This window comes from Delphinapterus leucas, chromosome 17, assembly GCF_059928025.1.
Source record: "Delphinapterus leucas isolate spDelLeu-1000000601 "Yukka" chromosome 17, BTC_Dleu_Yukka2, whole genome shotgun sequence".
Taxonomy (NCBI): Eukaryota; Metazoa; Chordata; class Mammalia; order Artiodactyla; family Monodontidae; genus Delphinapterus; species Delphinapterus leucas.
In genome coordinates, this window is record NC_143145.1 from 10492933 (window position 1) to 10520832 (window position 27900).

The 27900-nt window shown below is 42.4% G+C and overlaps 1 protein-coding gene across 15 annotated transcripts in view; it reads left to right on the top strand.

Annotated features, from left to right (window-relative positions):
• ASAP1 (ArfGAP with SH3 domain, ankyrin repeat and PH domain 1) overlaps positions 1–27900 on the top strand; it is a 370853-nt gene that overhangs the window by 236688 nt on the left and 106265 nt on the right. For all 15 annotated transcript variants that reach the window (XR_016388225.1, XM_089898507.1, XM_089898511.1 and 12 more), the window contains 4 exons: positions 23594–23668; positions 24161–24210; positions 26238–26367; positions 27780–27865. Coding sequence is in view for 14 of the 15 variants with exons in the window: in XM_089898507.1 (XP_089754633.1) it covers positions 23594–23668; positions 24161–24210; positions 26238–26367; positions 27780–27865 (341 nt within the window). In the remaining variant the exon portion in view is untranslated. The remainder of the gene's footprint in view (positions 1–23593; positions 23669–24160; positions 24211–26237; positions 26368–27779; positions 27866–27900) is intronic.

The following is a 27900-nucleotide window of genomic DNA, read 5'->3' on the forward strand; positions in this document are numbered from 1 at the left end:
ACTATCTTCTTTACTTTTTCCTTTGGGTTTCCCTCATTAGTGAATTACATATATTATATTGGAAGAGTGTTAGCTAGTAGTTCTCAAACTTGGGTGTTAGGACCCCAATCTTAAAAATGTTTGAGAACACCAAAGAGTTTGTGTTTATGTGGACTATTTCTATCCATGTTTACTGTCTTAGAATTTAAAACTGAGGAATTTTTTAATGTATTAATTCATTTTGTTGCAGTATGTTGTTTTACTTGAAGTAGACAAAAAATTACAGTCTCATACAGGTCTATATATTGGGAAGAGAGCAAAGTACTTTAAGAGCCTTTTCAGGTAATTATCAGTAATTTTATTTGATACTATGTCAAAACGTGATGGTGGTTCCTTAAAAGTTAGTAGCAGTATGAATCTGAAACCATATAAATTAACTTTAAGGGTTTGGAAACTGTCAAGCTCACGGTGACAGAGGTTTTCCAAAATTTTAACTTTTCTCTGAAAGCTCCAGTTTTATCATTAGCAACAAATACTGTCACTTGTTCACCTTGTAGTGATGAGTAATTCATTTTCAAGAAAATGTTTGCCAAATACCCAGGTCTCAGTCACTCTTTCAAGGAAAAAAGTGGTGTTCCAGTAGAAAACTAACAAAACCAGCCAGTCCAACTTGCAACTTGAAAAACTGCATACATGTGCTCTCTCAAGATAACCATCTATTTTGGTATGCCTTGGAAGTTCTTTACTTCCTATGCATCGTATTTCATCAAAGAGAATATTAAAAAGATATACTCAAGGGTTGATAGGTAATAAAATCAGTCGTTTCTGCTGTTTCATGGTGGACATTCTTAAATGAAGATAGCCTTTTATTTTATTTTTTTTTTTACTGCAAGAGCATGACCATGAGGAAGAGAGTGACTGCAGTTTGTGGCAATACCTTGCATCACACTAAGGCACCAGCAGTTTTACCTTCATTATTTTTGCACTATCAGTGCAAGTGTCAAGACAGTGAAAAGGTCAGGTAAAACTTCTTAGTATTATTATGAAAATACTTTCGACCTTGGGGACTTGAGAACCACTGTCATCAGAAATCAGAGGCTTTGTTATGTCCTTTGACATAAGGACTGAGTGACATAAGGTTAACTTCGCCTAACTTATAAGCATGAATTTCCTCCCTGGAAGAATGGGGGAAAAGTACCTCCCTTCCTACCCTGTTGCTTATGTGAGAATCAGATCCTATGACCCATGTGAGAAACATTATAAACTGCAAATTCCTTGAGTCACGCACAGTGGATTGTTACCATATTAGTAAAGTACATTAATATTAATACCACTGTGGCATTAATGGCCACTGCAGGGACTCTATGTATTTTTTTCTGATTATAAAATGAAACACCTGCCTAGTTGGGAAATTTTAGAATTCAAAGAGAAAATCGCAGGTTCTCTTTTGTATCCTTCTTACCCTGAGAGAGCCTTCATTGATATTTCGGGTTTGTCTTTCTGGTCCTCTTTTTCTGCACTTTTCCCCTCACATAGATGAAATCACATGTTCTAAGCAACTTTGTGTTTCTGTGGATTTCACTTAGTGTCAGCATTAGAGCATATGCACTTTTCCTGGTTGGGACAAAGTTATTCACTAGAAGTTCCAGAGAATGCGACTTTCCAAAGAACCCCCTCTGATAGAGCCCTCATCCCTGGCAGTTCAGCCTCGTCCCTTCCCTGTTGTGAGAGCCAGTGCTGAGATATCTGCTTGCTGTCAGCACCTGGGAATCTAGGTACTGGGGCAGGAATAGGATCGGGGACTTGCCTGTCCAGTGGGAACTACCCAAGTACATACAGGAAGGTCTTTTGTTTCTTTCTTTCGTGTTCTTTCTACCACTGTGGGCTTCTGACGTCTCAAAGTAAAAATAAGAAGTTCCATAAAACAGTGACTTTTTACAGGATAACTTTGCCATTTATGTATTTTTCTGAGTTAAGTCTAAATCATCCAAAATTACAGAGATAGAGAACAGGGGTTGGAGGCAGGGGCAAGGGTGTTAACTATAAAGGAAGAACCCAAGGGAGTTCCTTTGTGTTGACGGAACAGTTCTCTGTCTTGACTGTGGTATAGCTGTACCATATCTATACATGTGGTAAAATGTCATAGAAATATACACAGAGACGTACCAAAAAGTAAGTGCATGCAAAAACTGGTGAAATTCAAGTAAGGCCTGGAGCCTGGTTGATCATCTTGTGCCAGTGTTGATTTCCGGGTTTTGATAATGTGGTTTATAGCACACGAAACATATTACTCTTGAGAGAAGTGGGTTGATGGGTACAAGGAACCTCTCTGTACTATTTCTGCAACTTTTTGTCAGTCTATAATTTTTTTTTAATAATAAGGTTAATAAAAATAAATTATCAGATTCTAGCCAGGGAGAGAAAGTTGGAAAAAGTCTTTAATAATATAGCTATTGTTGGGGAAAGTCTTTAGTAATATAGCTATTGTTATATAACAGTTTCAGAATATAACAAATGCACAGACCAAAAACCAAACTCTCACCTCTACTATTCCTTTAGACCACTTCCTACTTCCTTTTAACTGTTGCAGGTTTTCTAAACCAGTCTTTCTCTGTCTTTTGAATTTTTACCTCTAGTTAAAGACCTCTGTGTGGTCACTATTCTCACAAGGTGATCAGCTGTTTCCTCCCAGAAGTGAATCCGTTCATCATGTTGGAATATGTCTGGGGAATGCTGCCTTTTAGTGGTGAGAGGCCAGAGAAATGTGGACGTGATCTATTTTGCTGATGTTTTTAATATGTTTCTGGCAAGGTTTTAAGCGTGTGGGCTTTTCTGTGAAGTATCTTTTGTAGGTTTAGTTCATAATCTGCTTAGTAGATAGTAGCATTTAAAAAAAATTATTAGAAATATTTCTTTAGTTGATGTACCAGTCTCTCTGGACTTGTCCTTCCTTCAGTTCAAAGATGCCTTCGTAATCAGTCAGCTCCAGACACAGCAAATGATTTGTTGTTGCTGGAGCATCGGCTGTTTCTTGCTTCCGTGCCATTATACATTTGGTTCCTTCTACTTACAAATGCCCTTTAGTTAATGTATTAATGATTAAGCCTTCCTTGTAAGAAAAGAAAAAAAAGAAGAAAAACAGGGTGATCTTGAATTTTAGCTGTTTCTAAATATTTTTATTTGATTAAATATATAGTACCAAAATTATGTTCAGTCTTTTTTTCTTTTTCCTTTTTGTTAACTATTACAAGGAAAGCAGTAAAGTCATTACTTGCTAAACAGTGCTGGGTCTGCTCTACACCCCAGTGTCAGGCCATCATCCTGTGATCCTGACGAAGAAGTTAGGGAGTCAGCAGAGCATTGCATCCATTTAATTATCAAACCACAAAAATGGGACGGGAAAGGAGTAGATTGAAATAGATTCTCAGTGGGCACAGGAAAACCGTTTAAACCATACCCTAAGAGCCTCAATGTAGCAGCAGTTTTAGAAATATATGTGAAAGCTGTTTTGAAATAGTAGGTGCCCAGGAGGATTCCAGTCCAGCCGGGACTCTGTGCCTCTGCTTCCTTCTCTTCCCTAGGCCTTTGGACACTGCTGTAGCTTGCATAAGAGCCTGCACCTCCTCTAGCAGTTAGAGGGCAGATATTGCTTCAGAGCTGTTGCAGCAAAGCCGAGATTTCTCCAGCTGCGTAGCATTTCCTGTTTGCAGTCTCTGACTGCAGACTGTTGTGGTTTGAGTTAAGGATTGTTTTTTAATTTTTCTTCTTTTTTTCCCCTTCAAATGAGAATGGTTGGAAATGTGCAGATTGGATCTAGGTTTGTAGCAAACAGATTATTTCTCAAGTTCTTCTCTGAAACATGGAAAAGTGCTGAAAGCCTGGGTCTCCTCAGTAGTAAACTGGTAGCCCCTGGGTGCTCTGGATTATATGATACATTTTTAAAACCTCATCATTTTGCAGAATGGTAATCCGTAATTGGAAGGTTTCACCTTGTGATCTGCCAGCCACCCCCTTACGTCCTGACATGCTTCATTGCCAATTAGTATTGTAGGACATTTCATGAAATGAGATCTGTCCATATGAATGGGAGGATGGGTAAGAAGGAGAAGGTTTTCTTTTTCCTTTCTGTTGTAAAAGTTGTATGTGTTTACTAGAAAAATTTCAGAAATTTTAAATAAAGATCATTACATAATTCTAACTTCTGTGAATACTAATATTATAGTTGTCCTTTGAAACAGTTTCACAGATTTATACACAGAGATACTGATAATTTATACACTAACACACACACACACATTGTGTGTGTGTGTGTGTGTGTAACATCCAACTCCACAGTCTCTTATCCAGAACCCTTGGGGTTAGATGTTTTTCAAAATTCAGAACTTTATAGATTCCAGAAGGTTGACAGGGTGCATATGCCATATATTATGCAATGCCCCCTAGTGACTTCTCAGGTGAATAGTTACATGAAGTGGGATAAGTGAGGAGTCCCACCTCAATTCAAGTCCAAGCTAACCACCAAGTGAATTCAGGTCAGGTCAGGTTTTGCTACCAAATCAGTTTTGTTTTTTTAAACAAGCTTGTGTTATACATATATTTTGAAGACTTGTTTTTATTTATTTATTTTAACATCTTTATTGGAGTATAATTGCTTTACAATGGTGTGTTAGTTTCTGCTTTATAACAGAGTGAATCAGCTATACATATAGATATATATCCCCATATCCCTTCCCTCTTGCGTCTCCCTCCCTCCCACCCTCCCTATCCCACCCCTCTAGGTGGTCACAAAGCACCGAGCTGCTCTCCCTGTGCTATGCGGCTGCTTCCCACTAGCTATCTATTTTACGTTTGGTAGTGTGTATATGCATGACTTAGTTATTTTATAACTGGAAGTTTGTATCTTTAACCCCCTTCACCCATTTTGCCCACCCCCATCCGCAAGCTCTGGCAACCACCAATATCTTCTCCATATCTATGAGTTTGCTGGTTTTAATTTTTTTAGATTCCACATATAAGTGGGATCATATGGTATTTGTCTTTCTCTGTCTGATTTATCTCACTTAGCATAATGCCTTAAGGTCTACCCATGTTGTTGCAAATGGAAAGATTTCCTTTTTTGTGTGTGCTGAATAATATTCCACTATCTATCTATCTACCACATTTTCTTTATCCATTGATCCACTGATGGACACTTAGGTTGCTTCCATGTCTTGGCTATTATATATAATTCTGCAGTGAACATGGGCGTGCGTATGTCTTTTCCAGTTAGTGTTTTGTTTTGTTTTGTTTTTTAACATCTCTATTGGAGTATAATTGCTTTACATGCAGGCTTGTTTTTAAAGCTTGTTAGCTCTCCATGACCATACAGATAAAATTGCAGAATCACTTTAACAGGCTACATAGTATTTCACTGTATAACTAAACCATAATTCCCTGTATAGGATTTGAATTGTACATTCATTAGTACAGGTGTACCTTGTCTTAAATACATTCAATATACAGAAATCCTGGTATCCCCAGGCCAAATTTTAACATGTTTTGTTTTTCCTTTTTTTTTCTTCTTTTAAGGATTTACATTAAAAGTGTTTTAAATAGGAAGTTCAAATAATGCATTTGAAATACGATTGATTTTCATCTTGTGAGTTTTACTTGCAGTGAATAACACTTTTCATTTAAAATGTGTGTGATTGTGGTTATGTGGCTGTCAGGTGTTAACTCCACTTGAAACAGACTCACAGAACAGCATTTTGATGCTTGAAAGACTTAACGTTTTTAGAGCTGTGGATCTGTGAGAGAAGACGGAAGGAAAAGGAGAAGAGGAAAGGGGGAGAAAGAAATTAGCGCCTGTTGGAGGAGGGAGTCTCACTAGCCAGAGGAGAGGACTAAGTGTGGAGGAGGGAGTCTCTGGTTGGTGCTGGCTGCTTTAGGATGCCCCTAACAGTTGCTTATCAGTATCTCTTTTAAACAAAAATGGACCTGATCTTATCCTCAGAGCCTTCAGGCAGGTAAAGTTTTCATAATTCTTATGGTTAATGTTTACTATACAAATAGTAATGACAATGAGTGTTTTGTGGTGTGCCTGCTACATGCCGGGCACTGTTTTAATCACTTTGCATGTTGTAGTAGCTAGGATAGGCGAGGATGTGCTGCAGTAACAAATTAACCCCCGCGCCTCCATGGCTTAACACAGTAAAGGTTTATTTCCTCCTCCTGTCCCGTGTCTATGGAGGGGGTCTGCTCTGTAGTAACAGTGTGATTCAGAGACCGAGGCAGAGGGAGGCTTCTCTGTCTCAGCAAGGCTGGCTGTGCAGAGGACGAGAGAAACTGTAGAATCAGATGAAGATGTGTTGCAGCTTTCCCTGATAGATTAGTTCTTTGGTTTAAACTGTGCTCCTGGCCCCATTTGCAGGGGCCCAGGAGGTGGAAGGGAACAAATGGAGTATTTGGTGAGCAGTACTGTTTCTGCCTTATCTATATATAGTCTCCTTCACTGCTCACATCAGCCCTACCAGGTAGCAGCCATAATTATCCCTGTTCAGCAGCCGAGAAAATCAAGTCGCAGGGTGCTCAGTGGATACTGGAGCCAGCATGCAAACCCGGGCAGTTCACTCCACAGTCCATGCTTTCAAGCAGTGCCCTGGACTGCCTGCCTCTCAAAGGATATGGACCTCCTTTTATGGATGTAACATAAAGTTTACTTTTAACTTATTTAAGTAAAAAGTATAGATTTAAAGAACGGCAAGTGGGACTTCCCTGGTGGCGCAGTGGTTAAGAATCCGCCTGCCAATGCAGGGGACATGGGTTCGATAACCTGGTCCGGGAAGATTCCACATGTCACGGAGCAGCTAAGACCATGCGCCACAACTACTGAGCCCACGAGCCACACAACTACTAGAGGAGCCACCACGATGAGAAGCCCATGCACTGCGACGAAGAGTAGCCCCCGCTCGCTGCAACTAGAGAAAGCCTGCATGCAGCAACGAAGACCCAACGCAGCCATAGATAGATAGATAGATAGAAGTCCATAAATGTATTTTAAAAAGTTAAAAAGAATGGCAAGCAAAACAGTAGCACAGATATTGCAAGAGTAAGGCAAGCACTGTTTTGAGATAATCAACAGCCCAGAAGCCTCCAGAGCTCCTTCTCCAGGCCCACATCTGGAGGTACTTTGTGAAAAGCAAATGCAGGTGTTTTCCTTGGCTCAGAGAACTCTGCCAAACTCAGCCTCACTCTCACTGCTTTGCCCCTTTCCACTCTTGATTTCCTGTTGCCGTCCCGGGCAAGGCCTCCTCTCTGGAGTCTGCCTTTCCACCTCCCTGCTTCACATTACATGCCGGATCTTGAGCTGGTTTGGATTCCTCTGCAGAACGTTGCCTCTGATCTCTCCTCACCTCCACTTTCTGTAGCCCTCAGACAAGGCCACTCCCTCCAGCCTAGACTCATGGGCAGAGGCACTACAGCCCAGCCAGCCTGCTCCTGGGCTGATTGATGTCAGCCAGTGCCAGAGAGCACAGATGAGTGAGGGAGTGTGGCTGGGTTTCAGGCTCCACGTGTACCTGCCAGGTGGGTGCTTTGAGCCGTGTATACCCCGTGCACCTGTGGTCAGCGGCCAGGCTGCACCCGGTGTGTCCGCTCCCTCTTGCCTGGGAGTGGGCGCATCAGAGTGTGAAACACCTTTCCCTAAGTTTTCCTTGAAACACAAATCCCATGCCTTGTTCTTTGACAAGAGTTCTGGATCGAGAAGCACTACGTAATACCCTTGGGGATTTACAGTGCACATTTGTATATCGAAGGCTTAGAGACATCCTGCAATGAAAGAGACCTGTCCAATTCAATGTTTTCCTAACTTACTTAACCACAGACTTTCCTTTTGTATAAGAAACATTAACTTCCCATGAACCCACTTGGAGAAATGCTCATTTAGATGTTTTGCTGGATCAGGGGATCCATTTCATCTATTGTATTTATTTGTTTGAATTTTCTTTCCCATTTCACATCAACTCTTCTAGAATTTGTTTCTTACTTACATTTTAGTATATGATTTCTGAGTATTTTAAGCCTCTTTATTTATACTTTACCTCTCTATTTTAGATGATACCCCTGCCTGTGGTACCTTCAGGTTTAAACCTGAAGAAGCGACCTACTGATGCCATCTGGAACTAGTAGCTTACTATATCTTCCACTAAAAGTGAATGGCCCTCTTATTGACTTATTGCCCAGCCGTGTTAAGAAATTGGAAGTTCAGAGAGCTGGTGGACATAGCATGACTTTGAAGTCAGTTACAGCTGAGTTCAGATCTCTTCTCTACTCTTTCCCAAGCTAGGTCACCAGAGGCAGATTCATTCATTCACTCCCTCCCTCATTTATTCATCCAGAAAGCAAGGATACCGAGAAAGCCTTCCCAGAAGAGAGACCCTTGACCTGAACCACAAATAATTAATAGATATTTTGTGAAACTGCTCTCTTGGGCTTGGAGAGGCTCTTTTCTTTAAATAGAAACATTACACAACATCAAGCATTGGTTGATACACCTGATATTTAGAGAGTGAGGTGAAATCAGTATTTCAGTATTTTTAAAAAGAAAGAAAAGAAGAGACTTTCTAAAATTGTGGCCTTGACTCAGCCAGGATTTACCAAGTGTCTGCTCTGTTCCGGGCTCTGTGCTAAGCTTGCCTGTCACCTTCTGTTTCAGAGATTGCTTATACGGAGTATTCTAATAGTTTACACTAAGACACTACTTCGTTCTATAGGGAAATATGGACATGGGTATAGGACCAGATTTTTAAAACGTCCTGCTTTTTCTTTCCCTCAAGTAGAGAAAACTTTGATTTGGTTATCCTAGCAGCATCACACATGTAAGAAGATTCTTTTCTGCAGCAGTGGCCTTGAAATACATCAGCTGATGGCGAATATCACAGCTAGATAAATTCTTTGAATTCTAAAATACTCAACGAGGATCAAGTGAAGTGAGTCTTAAAACATATGAGATATTGACCAAGCAGACAGAGTAGGGCAGCAGGCAAAGGGAGCAGCAGATGCCTGTAATCTTTTCTTATCAGTTAAATGAAGACAGTAAATGTCTACTGTGAGGCATTATGATGTTCTCCCGGTACATGGTGAGCCCTGTGTGCTTGTACATGTTTATTTTGTTAGATTTTTAAATTGTGTTAATAAGGTTCTTCCTAAGTTAAAAGTTTTTTGTTGTAAAACATGTACCATAACGTGCGATAAAGATGTTCAGTAAAGGCAAGGAAAATGTGATTTGATGTCACTTCCATTATGGTTTTGTTCTGGTTCAAACAAAGCAGATTATAGATTACATGCATGGAAATGCAATTAGGGGTCTGAAAGTTGATCATGAACTGATAAATCATTTCAAGCATAATAAAGAAACCCTGAGGGTCGGGCTGACTCTTTTAAACCAAGGCGTGTGCAGGCATTTTCCTTTTGCTTTCTCATTTATCTTGGTCTTATAAACCTTAGCTCTCCCCACCCTGTTCGTGTAATTATCCTCAGATGAAATAAGGTGCTGCACATAACGCAAAGGAAAGTCATGCTTCCACTTTCACTCTCGACGCATGAGATGATGTTAAATCTAACCCATCACTTACTTAAATTGAATTAGACAAAATATAATTGCATCACTTTATGTTAAGGAATTCTCATATTCCCTGACACTCCTACGCATACCCAGTTTTCTCTGTAAAACTTCCAGTAAAACTGTACTTTCCACTTAAATTCAGTCTTGCCAGTTCCCGATCCCTTTGGCATAAAGTGGGAACTCGGTTCCCGCTCTTCCTTAGGTCTTTCCCAGATCTCCCAGAGGAGTCACTCACCTCTGTTCTTTCTTCATAGGAATTATGCCTTAGACCTTAGGCAAGTGATTTCCACTCCCTGACTGTAGGTCTTTCTTCTCTGACGAAACTTTGGTTTTTCTTCTTCTCTGAACAGCTAAGGCTGCGGGGCCCAAACTTGACCTTGCATCCATCTTCCTTAGAAAGCTTGTTTAAACAGAGGTTGTTGGATCCCATCCGTAGAGTCTGATTAAAGAGATTTGAGATTTTGTTTCAAAGAAGTTTCCGCCTGGTCTGACACTGTTGCTCTGAGGACCACACTAGTCAGGGTTGTCACTCTGGGCAGACAGCTCGAGTTCCCTGGCGTCATAGAGAAGCTGTAACTTTTTTCATCCACATTCACTGCCTAATTAATTATTTTTACTTTTATACACACCATCTGCTTTTTATCTTATAATAATAAATAACTTGAATGAGAAATAAGCTGCTGGTTGATTATATCGCCCTCTTGTGTTTCTGTGTCATATTTCTTTTTAATGACTTTCTGGAGACTTCCCTGCTGGCACAGTGGTTAAGAATCCGCCTACCAACGCAGGGGACATGGGTTTGAGCCCTGGTCCGGGAAGATCCCACATGCCGCAGAGCAACTAAGCCTGTGCGCCACAACTACTGAGCCCGCGTGCCACAATTACTGAAGCCTGTGCTCTGCAACAAGAGAAGCCACCACAATGAGAAGCCTGTGTGCCTCAACGAAGAGTAGCCCCTGCTCGCTGCAACTAGAGAAAGCCCGCATGCAGCAACGAAGACCCAACACAGCCAAAAATAAATAAAGTAATTAATTAAAAAAATAACTTTCTGAATGTAAAAATAATACCACTTCATTGTTAAAACTTAGAAAATACAGGGACAAAAGACTAAAATAAAAATCACCAATCACCGAGAGTAGAAATAGCTGTGTGTGGATTGGTTCAAGATGGCGGAGTAGAAGGACGTGCTCTCACTCTTGTGAGAGCACTGGAATCACAACTAACTGCTGAACAACCATCGACAGGAAGACACTGGAACTCACCAAAAAAGATACCCCACATCCAGAGACAAAGGAGAAGCTGCAATAAGACAGTAGGAGAGGCGCAATCACAATAAAATCAAATCCCGTAACCGCTGGGTGGGTGACTCACAAACTGGAGAACATTTATACCACAGAAGTCCACCCACTGGAGTGAAGGTTCTGAGCCCCACGTCAGGCTTCCCAACCTGGGGGTCCAGCAATGGGAAGAGGAATTCCTAGAGAATCAGACTTTGAAGCTAGTGGGATTTGATTGCAGAACTTCAACAGGACTGGGGGAAACAGAGACTCCACTCTTGGAGGGCACACACAAAGTAGTGTGTGCATTGGGACTCAGGGGAAGGAGCAGTGACCCTAGGGGAGACTGAACCAGACCTACCTGCTAGTGTTGGAGGGTCTCCTGCAGAGGCGGGGGCGGCTGTGGCTCACTGTGAGGACCAGGACACTGGCAGCAGAAGTTCTGGGAAGTACTCCTTGGCGTGAGCCCTCCCAGAGTCCACCATTAGCCCCACCAAGGAGCCGGGGTAGGCTCCAGTGTTGGGTCGCCTCAGGCCAAACAACCAACAGGGAGGGAACCCAGCCCCACGCATCAGCAGACAAGCAGATTAAAGTTTTACTGAGCTCTGCCCACCAGAGCAACAGCCAGCTCTACCCACCACCAGTCCCTCCCATCAGGAAACCTGCACAAGCCTCTTAGATAGCCTCATCCATCAGAGGACAGACAGCAGAAGCAAGAAGAACTACAATCCTGCAGCCTGTGGCACAAAAACCACATTCACAGAAAGATAGACAAGGTGAAAAGGCAGAGGGCTATGTACCAGATGAAGGAACAAGATAAAACCCCAGAAAAACAACTAAATGAAGTAGAGATAGGCAACCTTCCAGAAAAAGAATTCAGAATAATGATAGTGAAGATGATCCAGGACCTCGGGAAAAGAGTGAAGGCAAAGATCAAGAAGATGCAAGAGATGTTTAACAAAGACCTAGACGAATTACAGAACAAACAAACAGAGATGAACAATACAATACCTGAAATGAAAACTACACTAGAAGGAATCAATAGCAGAATAACTGAGGCAGAAGAGCGGATAAGTGACCGGGCAGACAGAATGGTGGAATTCACTGCTGCAGAACAGAATAAAGAAAAAAGAATGAAAAGAAACGAAGACAGCCTAAGAGACCTCTGGGACAACATTAAATGCACCAACATTTGTATTGTAGGGGTCCCAGAGGAGAAGAGAGAGAGAAAGGACCTGAGCAAATATTTGAAGAGATTACACTTGAAAACTTCCCTAACATGGGAAAGGAAATAGCCACCCAAGTCCAGGAAGCGCAGAGAGACAAATACCCAGAGACAAATGACAATGAAAACACGACAATCCAAAACCTATGGGATGCAGCAGTTCTAAGAGGGAAGTCTATAGCAATACAGTCCTACCTGAAGAAACAACAAACATCTCAAATAAACAACCTAAACTTACACCTAAAGGAAGTAGAGAAAGAAGAACAAATAAAACCCAAAGTTAGTAGAAGGAAAAAAATCATGAAGATCAGAGCAGAAATAAATGAAATAGAAACAAAGAAGACAATAGCAAAGATCCATAAAACTAAAAGCTGGTTCTTTGAGAAGATAAACAAAATTGATAAACCATTAGCCAGACTCATCAAGAAAAAGAGGGAGAGGACTCAAATCAATAAAATTAGAAATGGAAAAGCAGAATTTACAACAGACACCACAGAAATACAAAGCATCCTAAGAGACTACTATAAGCAACTCTATGCCAATAAAATGGACAACCTGGAGGAAATGGACAAATTCTTAGAAAGGTATATCCTTCCAAGACTGAACCAGGAAGAAATAGAAAATATGAACAGACAAATCACAAGTAATGAAATTGAAACTATGATTAAAAATCTTCCAACAAACAAAAGTCCAGGCCCAGATGACTTCACAGGTGAATTCTGTCAAACATTTAGAGAAGAGCTAACACCCATCCTTCTCAAAACTCTTCCAAAAGATTGCAGAGGAAGGAACACTCCCAAACTCATTCTATGAGGCCACCATCACCCTGATACCAAAACCACACAAAGATACTACAAAAAAAGATTACAGACCAATATCACTGATGACTATAGACGCAGAAATCCTCAACAAAATACTAGCATACAGAATCCAACAACACATTAAAAGGATCATACACCAAGATCAAGTGGGATTAATCTCAGGGATGCAAGGATTCTTCAGTATATGAAAATCAATGAATGTGATACACCATATTAACAAATTGAAGAAGAAGAACCATATGATCATCTCAATAGATGCAGAAAAAGCTTTTGACAAAATTCAACATCCATTTATGATTAAAAACTCTCCAAAAAGTAGGCATAGAGGGAACCTACTTCAACATAATAAAGGCCATATATGACAAACCCACAGCAAACATCATTCTCAATGGTGAAAAACTGAAAGCATTTCCACTAAGATCAGAAGCAAGACAAGGTTGCCCACTCTCACCACTCTTACTCAACATAGTTTTGGAAGTTTTAGCCACAGCAATCAGAGAAGAAAAGGAAATAAAGGAATCCAAATCAGAAAAGAAGAAGTAAAGCTGTCACTATTTGCAGATGGCATGATACTATACATAGAGAATCCTAAAGATGCTACCAGAAAACTACTAGAGCTAATCAATGAATTTGGTAAAGTAGCAGGATACAAAATTAATGCACAGCAATCTCTTGCATTCCTATACACTAATGATGAATAATCTGAAAGAGAAATTAACACTCCCATTTACCATTGTAACAAAAAGAATAAAATACCTAGGAATCAACCTACCTAGGGAGACAAAAGACCTGTATGCAGAAAACTGTAAGACACTGCTGAAAGAAATTAAAGATGATACAAACAGATGGAGAGATGTACCATGTTCTTGGATTGGAAGAATCAATATTGTGAAAATGACTCTACTACCCAAAGCAATCTACAGATTCAATGCAGTCCCTATCAAATTACCAATGACATTTTTTACAGAACTAGAACAAAAAATCTTAAAATCTGTACGGAGACACAAAAGACCCCAAATAGCCAAAGCAATCTTGAGGGTAAAAAACGGAGCTGGAGGAATCAGACTCCCTGACTTCAGACTATACTACAAAGCTACAGTAAGACAATATGGTACTGGCACAAAAACAGAAATAGAGATCAATGGAACAGGATAGAAAGCCCAGAGATAAACCCACACACCTGTGGTCAACTGATCTGTGACAAAGGAGGCAAGGATATACAATGGAGAAAAGACAGCCTCTTCAATAAGTGGTGCTGGGAAAACTGGACAGCTACATGTAAAAGAATGAAGTTAGAACACTCCCTAACACCGTACACAAAAATAAATTCAAAATGAATTAGAGACCTAAATGTAAGACCAGGCACTATAAAACTCTTAGAGGAAAACATAGGAAGAACACTCTTTGACATAAATCACAGCAAAATCTTTTTTGATCCACCTCCTAGAGTAATGAAAATAAAAACAAAAATAAACAAATGGGACCTAATGAAACTTAAAAGCTTTTGCAAAGCAAAGGAAACTACAAAGAAGACAAAAAGACAACCCTCAGAATGGGAGAAAATATTTGCAAACGACTCAGTGGACAAAGGATTAATCTCCAGAATACATAAACAGCTCATGTAGCTCAATATTAAAAAAACAACCCAATCCAAAAATGGGCAGAAGACCTAAATAGACATTTCTCCAAAGAAGACATACAGATGGCCAAGAAGCACATGAAAAGCTGCTCAGCATAACTAATTATTAGAGAGATGCAAATCAGAACTACAATGAGGTATCACCTCACACCAGTTAGAATGGGCATCACCAGAAATTCTACAAACAACGAATGCTGGAGAGGGTGTGGAGAAAAGGGAACCCTCTTGCACTGTTGGTGGGAATGTAAATTGATACAGCCACTATGGAGAACAGTATGAAGGTTCCTTAAAAAACTAAAAATAGAATTACCATATGACCCAGCAATCCCACTACTGGGCATATGCCCAGAGGAAACCATAATTCAAAATGACACATGCACCCCAATGGTCATTGCAGCACTATTTACAACAGCCAGGTCATGGAAGCAACCTAAATGCCCATTGACAGATGAATAGATAAAGAAGAAGTGGTACATACATACAATGGAATATTACTCAGCCGTAAAAAGGAACGGAATTGAGTCATTTCTAGAGACGTGGATGGATCTACAGACTGTCATACAGAGTGAAGTAAGTCAGAAAGAGAAAAACAAATATATATTAACACATATGTGGAACCTAGAAAAATGATACAGATGAAGCAGTTTGCAAGGCAGAAATAGAGACACAGATGTAGAGAACAAACGTATGGACACCAAGGGGGGAAAGTGGTGGAGTGGGGGTGGGATGAATTGGGAGATTGGGATTGACATGTATACACGGATGTGTATAAAATGGATGACTAATAAGGACCTGCTGTATAAAAAAATTAAATTCAAAAAAAAAATCACCAATCACATTGCAATCTGTTATTAAGGGGTTGGGATCTATCTATCTATCTATCTATCTATCTATCTATCTATCTATCTATCTTCTAACCTTTTTTTCTATTTATACATACATATTGTTTTCCTGTGTGTAATTTTTGTTAATTCAATATTTAAGTAGTACTGGATTCGTACTGTAGTGTTATTTTGTAACCCGATTTTTCATTTATTTGTATACTTTGAAAATGTTTTCCTGTTCCGTAAAATATTGTAGCCTGAGAACCTTTGTTTCATTGGACGCGTACAGCCCCCTAAAGCAGAGCTGCCCAGGCTGGAGCGGGGTCAGGAGCCTGGAGCCTCTCCCCCATTACCAGCTGCAGCCCCCTCAAAGAGGGGCCTGCAGAATCCAGAGGCGCTACCCGTAACATCATTCTAACCCCTGTATAGAAAGCTCACCATTTGCACCATAATTTATGTACCCGCTCTCCTATTTTGACTATTTCCATTGTTTCCATTTTTTCACTGTTTAGAATAATTGTTGAAAGCATCTCTGATATCTCTGCACGTGCTGTGATGAGCATGAATCCAGTTTATAATATTTTCACTTCCCTTCCTTCGCTATTGTTTGAGTCAGTCCAGAAATGCGGAGAAACCGCCGGCAGCCCAGGGCGCCCTGGTGGTCCTGTCAGTCCTTGCTCGGCTCAGATCCTGAAGCTCATTTTCTTGAGAGATTGCAGGCTGTTTCAAGAGGTTGTTGTATTGCGCCAGAAGTTTTATAGTGGATATCATGGGGTGTACAGAAAAGTTTAGAGTGTTGATAGGAATTATGAATTCACCCTTCTAACTGTTCAGCATTACTGCAGAATTGTTTGTTGTCGTTTTATTACTTGGTTGGGGGGTAGACCAGGTCTGTCCTTCAGCTCGTGAGGCAGTTGAAGCGTCTACTGTAGCTGTTACGCCCACTTGGTCTGGATTTTTTTCTCCTGGGTTCAGTTGTATCTCAGTAGCTCATTTTAAACTATAGGAGGATTGTAACTGGAGCTATTTTAGAGACCTGGGTCTCTCATTTTGTCGGTGGCGGAAGCGAGAAGTGATGGACCTGAATTTACACGGCCAGCTGGAGGCAGGTCAAGTCTAGAGCACCCTTTCTTCCCCAGCTGTCAGACGCCTCGCAGCCGCTTGAAGGAGGGTATCCTTGGTCTGTCACCCGACCATATCCCATCCCTCTCCTAAGTCCACCCCGCCACCTCCCTGCCCTTCCATTCTGAGGCTGAGCGCACCAGGAAGACCAGAACTGGTTCAGATGCTGTTAACATGTCTGAGTCTCAGAACAGCTTGCCTGCTTTGAAGGGGAACTCATTTCTTCATCCATTTACTCAATCGGCAAGCATTTTACTCAGTGTATATCGTGTCTGTACTGCACTAGGGGGTTGATGTAACACAGTGGTAGACAAAACAGTCATAGCCCCTCCCTCAAGAAGCATTACTCCCGACAGCGAAGAAACAAGTGACTCTAAAATGCAGACTCTTGAAAGTGAGCCTGTTCTGCCTGGTTGAGAGTAATGGGAGATTAGGGAGAAGTGATCAATCTAGAACTAGAACGGTCAAGACCTCACTGAGGAAGTGGCATGGAGACTGGAAGGCGCTTTGCCCGTAGCCAGAGGACGAGTGGTCCAGACGGAGAGCACAGCATGTGCCAGGAAGAGAGAACTTGATGGGTTGAGAAGCCGAGGAGGCCTGGCGTGGTTGAAGGGTAGTGGGAATGGGTGGAGGGGCTTAAGACAGGTTGTGCTGGGGTTAGACCTATACTGGGAGGTTGGATTTGAATCCAGTTTGATGGAAAGTGGTTGATGTGTTTTAAGCAGGAAAGTGATATGATCTGATAAATCACTTGAAAACATCAGTCTAACAGCATGACACAGCACATGAGACTGGCCTTTGGAGTTAGTAAAAACCTAAATTAGTAACCTGACCATCTGCCTTACTTACTGTTTGACCTTGGGCAAGTTGCTTAACCTCTCTGAGCCTGTTTCCTCATTAATTGGGTGAGACTAAGACACATCTTACAGAGTTGTTTCAAGCAACAACTTTAGATAACATATGTTAAACACAGTACTATCATTTTAATAACTATTTCAGACTGCCTGGGTTGGAACATGGTGTAAAATGGGATGCATTATCGTACAGTTTATAGAATGAGGCAGGGAAACAACTGCGAAACTTCCAGTGGAGAGAGTGGTGCGATGTGAAGAACCTTTGGGAGTCTCCCCACTCCACCTCCCCAGCCTCAAAAGACCTATTTCAGTATCTGAAATGCTATCATTATGTTTTTTCCACCACTGCTGCTGAGCCTTTCAAGTGTAAAGAATTCTAAGAAAATAAACCGAGTCACACTTTATCAAGAGTCTGTGTTGTACATGCATTGCAGGCCGTATCTGTATGTCACACAGCCCCCTGGCAGCATGTAGAGTGGCCTTGAATGACTTGCCCAAGCACACCCTAGCTGAGTGCATGTCACCTGCTTGACCATGTGAGCACGGGGCACTCTGGCATCTGTGAAGGGTACACTTACAAAGCCCTTAACAGTGCATGAGGTGGTATCATTAACTCTCATCCCTCCACTTCTGAGCAGTATTCTTTGTTTCCCCTTGATGCATATGCAACCAAATAAAATAAAGCTTAGCTTAATAGGTCAGTAATCGCTTATAATAACTGTTCATTCATATATATAGTATGTTGTAGTTTTCAAAGCATTCCGATATCTGTAAGAAGATGGTGCTGTAAGCAGTTCATTGCCTTTAGTGTCGGACCTGGTTTGTGCTTTGACGCCTCCAATGCATAGTGTGTTTGAACACACCTTGCAGGGTTACCAGGAGCAGCCAATGAAGCAGGCAACCCTGTGTGTCTGCAGTGAAGTGGGATCTTCGTTGGTGTCAGGCCCTGGTCCCCTCACATCGGCGTGGGCTAGTTGAGGAAGGTGCCAGGACACCCATTTTTAAATCAGGAAGCCAAGTCAGCAGGTCAGACGGTTCTCCCAAAGTCACAGGCCAGGAGTGATGTGTGGCCTCATGCCTCTCGGCTCCCACCAAAACCTCTTTTCTCCAGATCTTAATGCCCTGGAAAATGGCCTAATGACAAGGCACCAGTGTAAAATACCTTCAGGGTGGTGAGTAACTGTCTAGGGCATGAAGGAGTTAACACACCAGACAGAATACCTAATTTATACCGGGGAATCTCAGCAGAACTTCTGGGAGCTGGCTCATTACTTTAATTGGATTTTCCAACGTGTTGAGCAAGTCAGCAGATTCGCATTAGCCTTACTTTCAGAGGAGCTGTTTCCCTCTGTAGAGGGGAAGGAGAGAGAGGGGGAGGCAGTGGGCAGTGGAGAGAGGGTGTCAGAGCTAATGCAGGATGACAAAGCAAGCAGGTTACGACGTCCTCGTTAATTGATACAGTCGCACGTGCATGTAGGTGTTAAGGGCGGGGGTGTATGGGGGTACCCTTTGCAGAGCTGTGCTGCTCTCACACAGGGAAGAACAGCGGTGGTGCTGAGTCACTGCCCCCCGCCTCCCCCGAGGCCCACACAGGCCAGCCAGAAACTGCCCTGCAGCGTGAGGACCCACAACTGCTTCTTGGCTCCTGTGTTGGAATCTGGTCAATTAGTGAACAAGGCAGATGAGCTGCCTCCCCTTAAGGAACATACCTTCTAGAAAAGAAAGACAGGTGGCAAATCAGTAAACAGGTAACGAGACCATTTCATTTTGTAGCAAAGCTATATAGGGGTAAAGAAAAAATAAGGGCATAGATGTGTGTGTGTTTATATACACAGGAAACTTGTTCCTGAAGTCATTTCCAATGGCTGGAATTACAGGGCCAGTTTGTATAATGTCTGGGAGTGTTTAAGCAGTTGTAAGGAATAAATGGTTATTTTTATCAAAGCCAATATTAATTACAGTTTATTTGCTTAAACAAGTCATTTTTGCATCGTTATGCAGAACGGTAGACCTCAGCCACCTCCTGTCTGGTTTATCCCAAATTTTTTGGTGGGCTTGATGTATATGCTCCTAGGGGAAAATTCCCCCCCCTTTTTTTATACTTATTTATTTGGCTGTGTCGGGTCTTAGTTGCGGCATGCGGGATCTAGTTCTAGTGACCAGGGATCAAACCCACGTCCCCTGCATTGGGAGCCTGGAGTCTTAGCCACTGGACCACCAGGGAAGTCCCAGGGAAATTTCGCCTTTGTGAGGAAGGAAATGAACAACAGTTTGTTTGGAAAGTAGTGTCTTTACCCAACCACACCTCATTCCTGCAATGGTCTTTAATGTGTTGTGTGCTTAGTAAAATGGAAAAGATATACTTCTTAAAACATGCCCTCTAACCTTGTGTAATCTTGAATCACATAAAGAACTTACGTTAATTTAACTTTATTGATAAAGGAAATGGATTGAGAGTAAATGAGAGTGGAGTAATCAATAGGACTTCGATAAAGTAAATGGGAAATAATTATATAATAGAATTGAAAGGCTTCTTTTAAAAATCTGAGGATTCTGAAGGTGATACGGGAAGTCTGTCCACTAATATTATTATTGTGTTATGTTGGCTGCATTGCCCATGGGATGCTTTTGTTATGCATCCGTTTGCAATGAACAGTTTGCTCAGGTCATGAAAAGGATTCCTGAAAGAGCCGGAAAATTAAAAACAAACAAACAAACAGGAAAATGACAGAATCCTACACCTGTGAAGCCTTGCGACCCATCCCTGTCACAGAGCAACACCTTCAAATATCTGAGAGAGTAGGTGTTCTTAGTTGGGATGGCCAAGGAAGGGACATTTAGTTTTGCCCAAATATGTCCTAAACGTTTCCTCCTCTTTAGATTGCTCTGTTCTCTCTGACTTCTTTCAGTATCTTTATAATAACAGACAGTTACTATTCACTTAACACAATCTCCTTTGCCAGTTTTTATAAATTAACCTACCTTTTCACCAGGAAATGAGTTAGGAGGAGTCTGTAAGTTTAAATTTTTTTTCCTGTGGCCTTTTCATAGGATCATCACTGGGAAGATTCTCAATTCATAATACACGGTTATTTTGCCTTCTTGGTTTCTTATCAGCCCCCAGGAGTATGTGAGTGGATAACCACAGAGAAATTCTTAATTCTTGGGGTTTTCCACCAATGCGACTGCAGTCCAGTGCCAGCCCATATGACTGGGCCGAAAGGTGATGCCGTGTGTTCGTTGTGTGGTCAGTACGCGGTTTTTGAGGGACTTTTCCTTCCCAATAACCCCCACATTGAGTACAGACCACAGACTTGCACGATTCTTTTATTGTTACTTTGTAACACAGCCTTCAGGCCAAGGTGGCAATGACGTTTATGTATTTTTTGGTTTTTCCTGCTTCATTTCCCGAAGGATGAGAGACATTGGGGAAAGCCTTGATTCAGGACTAATAGTTAAAAATGCTTTATGATCACTGTCTCTTCATGTTTTGTTTTAGAATTTTTACTTTTTTTGAATCCACAGTGTAGTACATGTTACCCCCCGGACTTGCAGAAGGTACACAGTACAAGGCTCCTCTCCCACCCTGTGTCCTTGCCCTACCCCTACCCCGTGTCCATCCCTGGTGGGGACCGATGTCAGCAGTTTAGTCTGTATCCTCTCAGAAAGAATTTAAGCATGGACATATTTTTTTCCTCTTTTTATACAAATCCTTGTACACCATGAATACTGTTTTTCACTTTGCTTTTATCACAAAACAGTTTATCTTGGAGATATTTCCAAAGTTAGACATAAAAAGCTTTCTCATTTTTATGGCAATTGTGTAGAACTTCCATAATTTATTAACTGGTCCCCTACTGATAAGCACTAAACTTAGCATCAGTATAAACATTCCTGAAGAGAAGACCCTTGTGTTTCCTTCATTCTACAGATATTTATTGAGTACCTGCTCTGTGCTATGCAGTGTTCTAAATTCTGGAAGCATAGCAGTGAACTTACCCCAGTCTCAAAGAGCTTGCATTCAGATTGGGAACACAGCAAATAAATAAGGAAACAGATACAGATAAAGGGTTAAGGAAACAGATACAGATAAAGGGTTAAGGGCGGTAAGTATTGAGATGAAAATGCAAGATCTCCACGAAGAGAGGAAAGGTAGGTTCTGGCTTGATGAGCGGAGACCCCTGCCTCACTTACCACCATCCACGCAAACGCCCAAAACCCACAGGGTAGCAGGATGCAGGGGGCTTGTGACCCAGGAATGAGACTGTTGGGGACTCGGAGCAAGATGTTATTCCCACTGCCTGTCTGGGGTAGAGAATGAGTCCTGTTAATCTTTGTTTCTCCCATCTCATACCCAAAGCCAGTGTTTTTCAACCTTTTCTTTTGTTATTACTACTTGCAGACTCCCACCCCAAGGAGCTTTTTAAAACATAGTCTTTGGGCTGCCCTGGTGGCACAGTGGTTGAGAGTCCGCCTGCCGATGCAGGGGACACGGGTTCGTGCCCTGGTCCGGGAAGATCCCACATGCCGCGGAGCGGCTGGGCCCGTGAGCCATGGCCGCTGAGCCTGCGCGTCCGGAGCCTGTGCTCCGCAACAGGAGGGGCCGCAGCGGTGAGAGGCCCGCTAACTCAAAAAAAAAGATAGTCTTTTCCTAATAACTTTCTCTGTGAAATTTTAATACCACAGATATTCTCTATATCAGTTTACATACTGTGACCCTTTGGAAAGCCACAAACCGTTGTCTGTAATCATATTTATTATTATTAATTAAACATTATAGCTATTATATATATTATCAATAATAATGTAATTATAAATTATGTCTTATATTACTGTTATTAATTAAATATAATGTTTGATTATTATTGATAATTAAATATTAATGTTATTGATATTATTTTCACCCCACACCCTAAGACCCAGTGCCCTTGACCTCCCAGAACGTAGGCTGTGCATCACGGCCCTCTCACTGTTGGCCGGCCTGCCAGCCCGGCTGTTTCTCTGCATGGGTGGTGGTGAGATTGCAAAGATGGAATGTCTTGGTAGGAATCTCTTTGTCTGAAATAAAAAAGAAAGAGATGGTTGTTTCTGACCCGAGTCGTCTGGTGGTGTGCGTTGGAAAACTGCCCTCGTGTGTCACATTGGTGGTCAGGGAGGGCAAGACGTGGAGTGACTTGGAGCTGCAGGAAGCCTCGGATGAGAACCACGGGACAGGGCCAGGGAGGAGTTCAGGGCTGGAGGGAAGGTCTCCCCGCCCTGCCCCTCTGTTCCCACATTGCCGTATTCGAATTTAACATCCCATAGGATTTTTAAGGTAATAAACACTTCCCAGGTGTCAGGGAGCACACCAGCACTTTCCCCGGGCATTAACTCATTGCATCTTCACAGCAGCCACCCACGACAGGTTCTGGTAGCCTCGCTTTAGAGCAGTGGTTAAGAGGGTCACGCACAGAGCCTGTAAGTGTCAGTGTTGCTTCCTCTCACACCACCTTCTCCCTCTGCCTGACCTCATCATGCGTTAGAGCTGGTTACGTACTGACTGCGTCTGCCCCTGGGTCGTCAGCCCTCTGTAGGCAGGCCGTGTTGTGTACATCATCGCACCCCCGTCCCAGGCCCTGGCATAGCGGGTGTCACAGAATAGGTACTTCGTAAATGAGCGATGGAAGGGTGGTTGGACGGGTGGGCGGCCTGATAAATGAATACGCTCACACATGAGTAAAATTCCTTCTCGAATGAGAGGACCCGCCAGCCTCTCCATCTGTAACTGGTGCTGCGGGTCCCTGCGGTCTCAGTTCCACGCTGCTGGAACTGGTTTCGCCAAGATGCCAGGGCTCCCCCTGAAGATGGACTGTATAGCGCTTCTCAGCCCTTGTTTTCCTGACTCTTTCCACACTGGCCCGTCCCTCCCTTGGTTTCCCTGCCACCCTGCTCCCCAGTTGGGTACATTCCTTCCCCCTCTCTCTGTAGACTGCTCTTCGCACCACCCTAAAATCAAGGAGACCCAGGCCACCGCCCTGGAACAGTGAAAAAACCCCTGCTCCAGCTGTAGATTGCACTTCCTAAATAGCTTTCCTTTTAACAGAACTTGGCACCGAGGATACAGTCGCGAGCAGGACCGTCGCTGTGTCTGCCCTCGTTTCACCGAGCTTATGTGTGAGCGGGGTGACTGTGCTCAGTCAGCATCGGCCGGTTTTGCTGTCCCACGTGCACCTTCTTTTTCTCACCGTCTCCCGTCTTTGTTTGCTTTTCAGCTCCAGGGCCTGAGCCACAACGTGATCTTCACCTTGGATTCCTTGTTGAAAGGAGACCTAAAGGGAGTCAAAGGAGTGAGTGTTGAGAAATTTGACTTTCAGTTTAGCTTGAAAGGGTTGCCTTCTTTCTCTTCTAAGATCCCAGTGGTACTCATGTCTGAAAGGCACTCTGAACGTTTTCAGCATAAAAAATGCCGTTGGAAAATGATCATTAGAAAAAAACACACCGCTTCACATGGCGCTATTGCCCGAGAGACAAGATGAGACGCTCAGGAAGACCGGGGCGGCGGGGGGCGTCTTCGCTGAGTCTGGGCTCCCCCCTGGAGGACCCGTGGACCCACCTCTCAGAACCACTGGGTCCTGCCTCATCGTCGTGACCGGGAACGCACACCGTCCCACTCTCTTAGCTTCTCGGGTGTAATAAGTTGTGTGACGTGCCTGAAAGTGTCCTGTGTGAAGTTTCGAGTGTCCTATAAAGGAGAGCATTTCTGCTAAGATGTTACTGGAAGATTATACACCTTTAAGCAAAAGTACTTTCAATCTCAGTTTTATTTTCTCTTTTTTAAGGATCTCAAGAAGCCATTTGACAAAGCTTGGAAAGATTATGAGACAAAGTTGTAAGTGTTTTTTTTTTTTTTTTTTTTTGGTTGGTTGCTTGGTTTATTTGTTGTGAGTATTCTAAGAAAAAGAATAACTACAAGGACAGAGCCCTGAACTAATAGCTTTGAGACAAAACAGTGTTGAGTCCATCCTCGTAAGGGCTGAGAGGGTGGGTGTTCTGACCTGATTAGAAGTGCTGACACCTCCCGTGCTAGTTGTGTCTGGAGTGAGATGTACTTTCACTGTCGGGTATTTGGGCATCCATGGCTGATACGAACTGTCAAGTTGTAGGTCTGTGACTGTTGCAACTTTTCTTTCGTTATAGATAGCACATAACTGGAGACCATTTACACATTTCAGGATAGCACGGCAACTGGGCAGTACAAATAATACCCAGTGTGTGTGACATCTGTCTGCCCACCAGGGCCTGTGCAAAGTGCTTTACATGCATGACCTCCTCACAGCAACCCTCTCTGTGTGCACCTTGCACTGTCTGTTTATGGCTTAGGAAACTGAAGCTTAGAAAGGCTGAGGGGCCTGCAGAAGGTTCTAAGGCTAATAAATGTCGGGCTGGTGTCCCCTCCGGTCTGTGTAACCCCAGAGCCGGAGCCGTGTGGCGTGACGGCAGTCAGAGGCCTGCGTGCTGGGGTTATCATGCGGGATGACAGGGAGGCCGCACGTGAGGTCTTGTCGTGGGCCTGACTCATCCTTATGCAGTACCGGTCCTACCACATCCCTTTGTGATTATTGCTCTGAGGCATTTGTAACCAGGCTGTGGAGTGGGGTGGGAGGAGAAATGTATTTATAAACATTTAATAGAAGTCTTAGCTATAAACTTGGATAAGTACAAACATGAGAGAATAAAAGCATTTCCGTAGGCAGCAATAACAGCAGAATGAAAACACAAGCCAAAGAAAAACAAATTCAGGACTAAGTTATGCCCGCCCGTCATGTTTCTTCTCAAGAGTCTGTAGCTTCCTGCTTTCTTCCCACCCACACCAGTGGAGAGAGAGCTGAGGTTTATTCTCCTTCTGGTAAAATCCCTGCCTTCACACCCATTTAACCTCCAAGGTGGTGTGATGAAAAGAGTTGCTTAGGTATGACACGAGGGTATTACAGTGCATCCCAGCCAGGTCTGTAGGTTTTCCATTGGGTCGATGGCTTGATTTTCCACTGTGTTTGTATGTAGACAAGGATATTGGCTTTCTTTGGGGTTTGATATCCTACCCCACAATTTAAAAGAAGACTTGAAGGCTAAATCAGTCTTTGCTTTCACAACTAGAAATTATAGGCTCTTTCTGAAATTAGAAGTCTGCTTTCAAATTAAATGGATTTTCAGAAAAAGGGCTGTGACCCCTGGTGTTAATACCAAAGTATCAAATGTCATAGCCAAGCATTAGCCTCGGGTACCATAGGTTTAATGTGGTCCCTCCCTCTTATTGCCCTGGTTGCTTCCCAGCTGAAGAACATTTTCATAGCATTCCAAATTATAGATTAGGATTTCTTCTAAATCCTTATTTTGTACAATCCAGTGCCAGGTGGTTGAATGATTAAAACGTTACTGCGGTATGAAAACAGCCTAAGTTTAGAGAAATATTGGAAATTGCTTTTGACTAATTTACATGCATGTCTACAAAGACCCATTATCTACTTTGTCTTGAATTAACTCTTAAATCTCAATCTTTTGATAATCAAGATATGCCTCAGGCCTCCAACCTTCTGATTCTTTTTCATCGTAAGGTGCCTTACTCTAGAAAAAGTAAACTGTCAAAATTACTTGATGCCAACCAAAATATAAGAGAATTTATATGAATCCATTCATGTGGGAGATCAGAGTTAAAATGTAGGAAGTCTCCTTGGTGAAGATCCATGCAATGTGTTGATCCTCTTTGAACTTAGATTTTCACTTTTGATCGATGCTATCCATTTAAGAGTTCCTGCCTCCTAACTCTGGTAATTAAGAAATAATCAAGTGGCTCCCATTAAAGGAAGGACATGAGTGTGGTGTTTTTGTTTTTAATGATGGCACCTGCTTTCATTACAGTACAAAAATTGAGAAGGAGAAAAGGGAGCATGCCAAACAGCACGGGATGATCCGCACGGAGATCACCGGAGCTGAGATCGCAGAAGAAATGGAGAAGGAGAGGCGCCTCTTTCAGCTCCAAATGTGCGAAGTAAGAGCAGACTTTTCAGCCCTTTGCCTAGAATTTAATTAACTGTCATCCTTCCTGCTAGTCAGCAGTCTTTATGCTTAAATGCAGGCTGTGTTTGATGATTAGAGGAGGGGACTGTTTCTCAAGGACTCTAATCTCCACTTTTCTCCAAGCCTTTTGGGATCCGCCGTTTCACTGTTGTCTCATATTTTGAGCCTGGGTCCTATGGGGCTCTTTAAGCCAAAACAGGATTCTTTGGTGAGAACTGTACTATTGCTTGTGAGTGAGTGTGGAAAAACAATTTTGGTGAGGGGTAACACTGGTGAATATTAAGCTTTACTGGTACAGATGTACAGCATGTTGCTTTTTTTTTTAACCATGTGTCCAAGTTTGAATGAAAACTTGAAGTAGTGATTAAAGTCTGAGCTCATGAAAAAAATAAATGCAACATAAAGCATGTTGCCTTAGAGCAGTGGCTCTCAAACGGGGTTCCCATTGGCATTCCCTGACCTAGAGACCAACCCATTCTGATGCTGAGTAATGGAATTCCTTTTGCAGTTTTCAGAAGATATTAAAGGGGCTAGAATTTTCTCAGTTTCAAGATTTTCTTCCCTAATTTTTTTTCCTTTATTCCCCCCCCCCCCATTATTACCCTTTGGCTCCTTGAACTTGTCTGTTTGTGAACACTTCCATGCAGTAAAACAAGTTAACAAGAAACAAACAATATCAGGGCTTCCCTGGTGGCACAGTGGTTGAGAGTCCACCTGCCAATGGCAGGGGACACGGGTTCGTGGCCCGGGCGGGAAGATCCCACATGCCGTGGAGCGGCTGGACCCGTGAGCCATGGCCTCTGAGCCTGCGTGTCCGGAGCCTTTGCTCTGCAACGGGAGAGGCCACAACAGTGAGAGGCCCGCGTACCGAAAAAAAAAAAAAAGAAACAAACAATATCAACAGAAAATCTTGGCCAGTTGTGAAAATCAGAGCCAGTAGTGTTTAGTGCATAAACTAATAATGCTTTTTTTTTTTCTTTCACTTTTTAGTAGCAAAAGTACTTTCCAATTCACCTCCGTGGTCTGGAAGTTTTAGTATCTTACAAGCATACCCCTTAAAGAGAATGCCATCTGTCTTTCAATCCATCTTTCAGGTTTTGACCACGTGAACTATGAGTTTGAGATCCACTGCACACTGGGGGGAGATAATCAATTATTCCAGAATGTTTTGCTGTGCTTGATTTCTGCTTGTCTAGTAAACTAATCTTAAGCATCTATAAAATGCTAACACGCTGATCCGTTTGCTTGGTGCACTTGTGACTGTGTCAAATTAGCATTCCCTAAATTGAGCTCACACTGTCTGGCGGCAGCTGAGCCTCAGTAACTCACACTGATTAACGACTGGTAATCTGATCAACGCACCACTCTGTTTTATTTCCGCAGTATCTCATTAAAGTGAACGAAATCAAGACCAAAAAGGGTGTGGATCTGCTGCAGAATCTGATAAAGTATTATCACGCACAGTGCAAGTAAGTGGACTATTGCAGTCATGATTATTAGCCCA